The sequence below is a fragment of the Vigna angularis genome, chromosome 4 (genome assembly GCF_016808095.1).
Source record: "Vigna angularis cultivar LongXiaoDou No.4 chromosome 4, ASM1680809v1, whole genome shotgun sequence".
NCBI classification, from domain to species: Eukaryota; Viridiplantae; Streptophyta; class Magnoliopsida; order Fabales; family Fabaceae; genus Vigna; species Vigna angularis.
In genome coordinates, this window is record NC_068973.1 from 24810887 (window position 1) to 24819331 (window position 8445).

The window sequence follows — 8445 nt, forward strand, 5'->3', positions numbered from 1 at the left end:
ATTGTGGCAATTAAAGATGTCGCTCAAGGACCAGTTACTTCCGCCAGATGCAATTCTCTCCTGAGGAGTGCCAGCATCAAGCCAATAGCGAGGTCCGCGACCTCGTCTGTCACCACTTCAGGCGTGTACGTCACACGAATCCCTTTCTCCTTTATTTGTTGATGATGCCTCCGTTTTCAACAGCTTCCCCGTCTTAGAAAAGGATGGTTGATCACGTGACCTACCACGCAACTAAGAAGGTGGCGGGTTTTGGTATTTTAGAAAGAAGGAAGTATGGAAGTACCATTGTGTATCCACAAGCAATACCTGCATATCTTTCGATCATGGTGATAGTGGCATTAGAATTGGGTCCGACGTGTAGCGGTTTTGACCCCCTACGGTGGTGACCAATTCAATAGTTGAATATTTAATTAAAATATAAATTAAATTATTCAACAAAAAATAATAAAATAAATTTAAGATGGTTATATAAAAAATAGTTATCAAAAAATATATGTATGTTTGTGTTTCGAAGTTTGTTTGTGTCGGTGATGAGACTTTTTATTGTTACTGGTCAGGGCCAATCGACTAGAGTTTGGCTCACTACAATAAAACATGGAATTACCGACGGCTTTTTATCGACGGACTTAGTTCCGTCGGTAAATGATGCATTACCGACGGCTTTTACCGACGGATGAAAAAAAATGTATTTTACCGACGGATATGGGCCTTCGGTAATTACCGACGGCCAAAATCCTTCGGTAAAGCCTTCGGTAATTACCGACGGCCAAAAGCTTTCGGTAAAGCCTTCGGTAAAAAGAGTGGCAAAATTCCTGCCCATTTTTTCACTCTCTCTGCGCAAAGTTTATACATTTTTATCACTCACAAATCGCTTTCTCTGCTATATTTCTCACCTTTTCTCACCTTCTCTGCCCCCATTTTTCTCAGCTGTGCAACCATCTTCCCACACTGTCACCGGTGCCGCTGGGAGAACGCCATCGCTGCCTTTGGGAGGACGCGACCGCTGCGTGGGAGGACGCCACCGCTGTTGTGGCAGAAGCGCCGCTACCGTGGGAGAAGTGCCGCTGCCGTGGGAGAAGCGCTGCTACCGTGGGAGAAGCGCCGCTGCCGTGGGAGGACGCCACTGCTGTCGTGGGAGAAGCGCCGCTGCCGTGGGAGAAGCGCCGCTGCCGTGGGAGAAGCGCCGCTGCCGTGGGTGAAGCGCCGCTGCCGTCGCTGGAGAGCACCACCGTTGCCATGGGAGAACACCACCGTGCAAGCTTCACTGCCATTTGGGATTTTTTCAATTTTAGGGTTTCTAAAACAATTAAAGAACCGAAGTGTAGCCTCTGATTTTGGTTTTGGAATGAATAAAATTGTTGTTTTGGTTTAGGAATGAAGAAATTTGGGTAAAAAAAACTGAAAAACGAAGGATACAGGAGAAGGGGAAAGAGGAAGAAGATGAACCAGATCGACGTATTTACCGAAGGCTTTTGGCCTTCGGTAAAGCCTTCGGTAAATACCGACGGCCAAAAGCCGTCGGTAAATGTTACCGACAACAATATTACCGACAGTCATTTGTCCGTCGGAAAAATCGCATTACCGAAGGCTTTTAGCCGTTTCCGAAGGATTTTGGCCGTCGATAATAATTATTTTTTTGGTTGTGGCTGGAGTAGTGATGTTGAGACCGAACGTTCATCTGGTTCCTTATGGTTACATGGAATGTCATTCAACTCCTTGGTGGACGTCAAAATGTTTCAGGTAGGGATGAGATCCCTTACTCAAAGCATTCAAAGTTGTCCGCCCCATCATCCAGGTTCTTCTCCTTGTTTTAGCCATGGGAAAGGGTGCCTACAAAAGACACTCCGACGTATTTCTTCAACCACTTACTTCACTAAGTATATTTCTTCAACGTATTTTTGGAATTCTCTTTAAACTCCCTTTTGATGTATTTTCTATAAATTTATACAAAACATTATTAATTATTGACTTCAACTCTTTTTGAAACATAAGGTCTAATATATGTGCACAACATCTCACATTGAAATATATGTCTTTTATATCATAAAAAATTATGCAAATTAAGTCTTTCTTTTGAAATTTTCACCATCCTATCATTAGAAGAGATGCCACTCAATGTGGAACAAAATATTTTGACTTTTATTCCTAATCCTTAAGAATAAGAACTTCGGGTACCTTACCTATTAGTTCTAACATGTGAGTGAATTATCTAATTAATAAAATAAAAAATTATTTAATTTCCAATTTTAGTCAATATAATGAGCATTTGCAATCATAAAGCCTTGGTACAACGATTCATACATCAAAAATCAAATGTATTCTCCCACATATATTTGACAACACTCCTTTTTAGCTTTGCATTTTCACTTAAATACACATTATCAACACAATACTTAAAGTGTTTGTACTACTTGTTTTGAATCCAAAACTTTATTTACCTTCCAAAGCCCTCGTACTCAACATAGCTAAATTGAATATCATGCTTAGAAATTAAAAATATATTTAGCTAGTGAATGATCTAATTAAGAGTCAACTTTTCGCTGCTTCAATACATTACATTTAAAAATGTGTCACCTTAAATAATTGGTGAGTAAATTATACGATCTTGAGAATCTTTACATTTTCGCTTCTTGAAATAGACTAATCTTTTCAAAATAAATCACACTTTAAAAATGCTGACTTTTATTTTTATTTTTTAACTTTTTAACATTTTTATTCAATATTATGACTTTAATATTATTTGAAACGAGAAAACAACTATTAACAAATGAATTAGTAATATACATGCATGTTAATATTAGTTAAATCCATAAATTATATAAGGGTTAAATATATTTTTGTTACTAGGTTTCAATGCAATTAGAATTCTTCCATGTTAAAAACTTTGGTACATTTTGATCTCAAAACTTCAAAAATAAATAAATATAATTCTCTTAATCTAAATGTGTTAACTTTATTTTACGTGTTAAACGACGTTCGAAATTGATATCTGAGTAGAATGTGTCAAATAATATAAACAATTCAAACGTCAACTCAAAATGTTACTTGGAATATATTTTTAAAAAATTATATTTCAAACGCCAACTTGGAATATATAATTTAAAAATATATATGAGTCTGAGTAGAATGTGTCAAATAATGTAAACAATCTAAAATATATGTTTTTAATATATTTCGAAATATAATCTAAAAATATTTTTAAATTTAAAAATATATTATAAAATATAAATTTTTTTAAGTACATTTAGAATTCATCTAAAACATATTATTTTTTATCTAATAAAAAAAATGGAAAATACAAAATATATTTTTTAAATACATTTCAAAAATGGGACTGCACGAAGTAGAAATAATAGTGGTGCAAAAAGAAACCGGCCTTCCGAACTAATTGAAATACACTTTTTTATATTGAGAGTTACTCCCTACACCACCACACATTGCTTCCTGTACCACCACACTTTTTTTAAATTCCAAAACTATCCTTTATATTTTAAAATATCCTACACCTCCTCTTTTTCTCTTCAACGGATGTCGACATCCGTTGAAGAAAAAATTCTTCAACAGATGTGCCACATCCGTTTAGTCTGGGAGTTTTTCATGTATTCTGTTTGTCAAATGTTGGTAGTGAACGTTTTAGGTATTTTAACCTTTATAAATGAGTTGTTTTAAATTGTAGGTAATTCAACTCATGTTGCAGTTGCAATTTTTGTACGAACATGCTAACCTATTTTGAGAAATGTTAAAGTATGCATTCTTCTTATGACGTGTGCTAAAGTCAATTTTAAATCCATTTTTTATTCCTACTTTGTGCTTTTCATGTATGGTTAGTCAACTTTCTTCTATGACTAAGAACTATCACTAATGCTGAGATGGTTAACTGCTCCCTTCTCTCACAACATCGTGCTTATTGCTTAATGTAATCTATTCATGAAACAATGTTTTTTTTTCTTCCTTGTGATGTTTGCAGGAACTTGGTGGAATTAGCACTGGCATGGAACGACAAAAGACTTTGCTGCAGGAACGGACGGATGTCAACATCCGTTGGAGGTGAAACGGATGTTGACATCCGTTTTAGAGAAGGGTAAAATAGTATGAGGTGGTGCAGAGAGTATTCGGTGGTGGTGGAGGGAGCAATTGCCTTTTATATTTAGACCATCTTCATCAACCTAATCTGGTGAAGTAAATTTGGTGTTGTGCTCGTGCGACAATTATGAGGGTTACTCCCTACACCACCACACATTGCTTCCTGTACCACCACAACTTTTTTAAATTCCAAAACTATCCTTTATATTTTACAATATCCTACACCTCCTCCTTTTTTCTTGAACGGATGTCGACATCCGTTGAAGAAAAAATTCTTCAACGGATGTGCCACATCCGTTTAGTTTTTTTTTTTTAAGTTTTTAGTTTTTTTAAGTTTTTAAATTAATATATAAATATTATTTAATTTTTTTTAAAATTATTACTTAATTATTTATAAATTAATTTTACTTTATTTAATAAAATAATTATAATTAATTTAATTTATGTATTATTATTTTAAATAATAATTAAAATACTTTTTAAAAATTTATTAAAACAGATACGGATGTGATGATATCCATAAAGTTTTTTTTTTAAAGTTTTTAGTTTTTTATTTTATTATATTTTAAATTAATATATAAATATTATTTAATTAATTTAAAATTATTACTTAATTATTTATGAATTAATTTTATTTTATTTAATAAAACAATTATTATTAATTTAATTTATATATTATTATTTAAATAATAATCAAAATAGTTTTAAAAGTTTTATTAAAACGGATGTGGCAATCCGTTAACGGATGTTGCCACATCCGTTGAAGATTTTTTTTTTAATAAAAATAATAAATTAATATATAAAATATGTGAACGGACGGATGTCAACATCCGTTGAAGGTGGAACGGATGTTGACATCCATTTTAGAGAAGGGCAAAATTGATATGGGATGGTGCAGGAAGTATTCGGTGGTGGTGAAAGAAGCAACTGTCGACAATTATTTTCTTAAGATTTGAAAATTTTGTTGTCATTGACTCTCATTGGGAACAATAAGTCATATCAAGTTACAATTTTAAGATATTTTCTTTTTTATCTTAACCTCAATTGTATGATTTGAGAGAACCTAATCCTTATAATTTTATTAAATTAAAATGTTTATAGGACAACATTTAGTCATTTATGTTTTTTTAATACTTTTACTTTTGGTTTATTTTTTGCCATGTAATACTTTCTTACTATCAATTTTGATTATATAAACATATTAACATTTAACATTTAGTTTATTAAATAACCTACATATAAGTTATTTTTTCTTAATTTGGTTTCATTTGAAATTTTTTTCTTCCTCTACATAATTTTCCATTTTTTCATTGAAATTCAATCAATGTTATGAAATTTACTTAAATTATTTTTCCTCTCAATAATTTTAAAAAATAATTAGTATTATATATAGAGAGATATTTTACATTCGACATTTTTTATTAGGTAATACTCCAATATGTAGTGAGAAAATAAATTTACTTCAGACTTAAACTCTGATGTAAATTTAGAATTTAGGTGATCCTGAAATAAATTATATTGAATCTAGGCAATCTTAATGTAAATTTATGTCAGAATTAGATAACATCGGTGTAAATTTATGATACACTTAGACAATATCAACATAACTTTACTCATTCTGCCAAGCAATGTTTTACTCTTTAGATGTTGAGAATCATGTAATAAAAAAATAATCTCTGTAAGTGGAAACACACTCATAAATAAGAGTAAACAATATATTTCAACCTTTCAAGACCTACATCCACGAATAATCAACAAAAAAAAAAAAAACACTTTATCACATAACATGTAATTTTTCAAAACTATAAACGTTGTGATTTTTTTAGACCAAAACTACAAACTCTTCATAGTGCAATTTTTCTAACAAAAATTACAAACTTTCAATGACAAATAACTACCTAAGTCTTTCATATAAACCTATTGAGTTACAGTGATAATTCAAAAAATAACTCTTTATTTTTACAATGTTTTTCTACTGCTTTCTTCTTCATATTATTTCATATAGGACTTTAGTGAATATTTACTTGAAAATCAAAAATAAAAATGGTGCTACGACTCTATGAGAAATTACAATACTAGTTTCTAAAGGCATTTGTGTTACAAGTCTTAGAAAACACACACTCTACAACATTCATGAATCACTATTTTCATTTCTTGTATATTTAGACATTTTGATGAGCTACTAAAATTATTTAGTGCAACATTGATTTGGTGTTGTCAATGAAATTCGAGTTTGCATTTCAGTTCTATGTATGAAGGACTCATAATACCACTAACCTTAATGAATGTTTTATTAGTGAAAAGGGCAAAACAGAGAATTCAGAGAGTGGAGGGGTAAAACAGAGAAAACGCACCCTTTCAGTGTTTGATTAAAACACCCGTGTTCGTAGCAAGAGAGAGAAAACGTGTAAGAGAGTTTTCTAGAAAGAGAGAGATCAGAGAATGAAATGGAGGAGCTCAGCTAGGGCACGCACACACCAAAGATGAAGATGATCAGAGAGTAGAGAAAAATGGAAAAGCATGCACACACAAGGTACTGAGTAACTTCTAACTGTATTGCTGTTTTAAGTTTGCTTTTATAGCTGTTCTGATACACTGAATCTGTTTTGTTTTTGTTTATTCTAACACTCCTCCTAAACAAAAACGTTTAATCGAACAAAAACACGATTTATTGAAGAAAAACACTCGTTTCACCGATTCAATCGGTGAAAATTCTTCTCCTGTGATTCTGAGCTTTTTGGACCGATTAAAATCGGTACAAACGCTTTCTCTGTAGCATACGAGCACTTTCAACCGATTAAACTCGGAGAAAGCTCTTCCTAGGTTGATCTCCTCCTCTCCGGCGGAAACCCTAGGTTTTCGCCGTCCTTCTGGTGTGATCTTCACTGATCTCAGCTCGCACCATCCCAATCTGCTTTCTGAGTGACTGAAAACGCTCACTTTTGAGTGCTTTGGTGAGTATATCTGCTAGTTGGTCTTCGGATCTGCAGTGTACAACATCCAGTCTACCACTACTGACCTGTTCTCTGATGTAGTGAAATCGGGTCTCGATGTGCTTGCTCCTGCCGTGAGATGCAGGGTGTTTAGCAAGGTCTATGGCTGACTTGTTGTCAACAAGCAGCCTTACTCTTCCAGTTAGCTCGATTTTCAACCCTTCCAATAGGAATCCCAGCCAAGTTGCTTGACAAGTAGCTTCACAGGCAGCTATGTATTCTGCCTCACATGATGACAAGGCAACCACTGGTTCCTTTCTTGAACTCCATGAAATTGGTGTTCCTCCCATGAAGAAGATGTAACCAGCAGTACTCTTCCTATCTTCCTTATCACCACACCAGTCTGCATCTGAGTAAGAAGTGATTTGCACTTCTTCCCCAGTCTCTCCTCTTCCCAACAGTATTCCATAAGAGTGAGTGCCCTGCAAGTATCTTAGAATGCGTTTGACAGCATTCAAGTGTGACAATCTGGGGCATTCCATATATCTACTCACCACTCCAACACTGTAACTCAAGTCAGGCCTTGTGTTACAGAGGTATCTCAAACTCCCAACTATACTTCTGTAAGCTGTTGGATCTACAGCTTCTTCATCTGGTTCCTTCTCTAGTTTCAACCCCACTTCAGCTGGGGTATTAGCAGCATTACAGTCAACCATTTCAAACCTCTTTGGTAAGTCTAGAACATATCTGGACTGGTGCATCACAATCCCATTCTCAGTCTCAGTAAATTCTATTCCAAGAAAGTAGCTGAGCTTTCCCAAGTCACTCATCTCGAATTCACTCAGCATTTGAAGTTTGAAATCTGAAATCAGCTCCTCACAGCTCCCAGTGACTAATAGGTCATCAACATATAGGCATACAATTAACTTCTCCTGTCTGCCACTGTGTTGGCAGCTCTTCACATACAACCCGTGTTCTGATACACACTTCTCAAAGCCAATACTGCTCATGAACCCATCAATTCTCTAGTTCCAAGCTCTTGGAGCCTGTTTAAGCCCATAGAGAGCCTTCCTCAGTTTGTATACCTTGTCATGCTGCCCTTTAACCTCAAATCCCAGTGGCTGTACAACATACACTTCCTCTTCCAGCCTTCCATTTAGAAAGGCTGACTTCACATCCAACTGGTGTAAGGACCAGTGAAATTTAGTAGCTAGAGACACCACCAACCTGATTGTCTCTACCCTGGCCACAGGAGCAAATACTTCACCATAATCAACTCCAGCCTTTTGTAGAAAACCCTTAGCAACCAGCCTTGCCTTGTGCCTTATAACAACACCTTGTGGGTTTATTTTTGACTTATAAACCCACTTTAATGCTATGGGCCTCTTATTAGAGGGCAGATCAACCAACTCCCAGGTCTGATTTCTCT

General features: G+C 34.6%; 1 protein-coding gene across 1 annotated transcript; it reads right to left on the reverse strand.

Annotated features, from left to right (window-relative positions):
• Positions 1–6934: 6934 nt before the first annotated feature.
• On the reverse strand, positions 6935–8026 carry LOC108330353 (uncharacterized mitochondrial protein AtMg00810-like). Its single transcript, XM_017564840.2, has one exon. It carries the CDS (start codon positions 8024–8026, stop codon positions 6935–6937), a length of 1092 nt encoding a protein of 363 aa, XP_017420329.2.
• Positions 8027–8445: the final 419 nt, after the last annotated feature.

Excerpts from the sequence above, each read along its gene's own strand:
- LOC108330353 (XM_017564840.2), bottom strand. The coding sequence starts at position 8,026 with ATGAGCAGTATTGGCTTTGAGAAGTGTGTATCAGAACACGGGTTGTAT.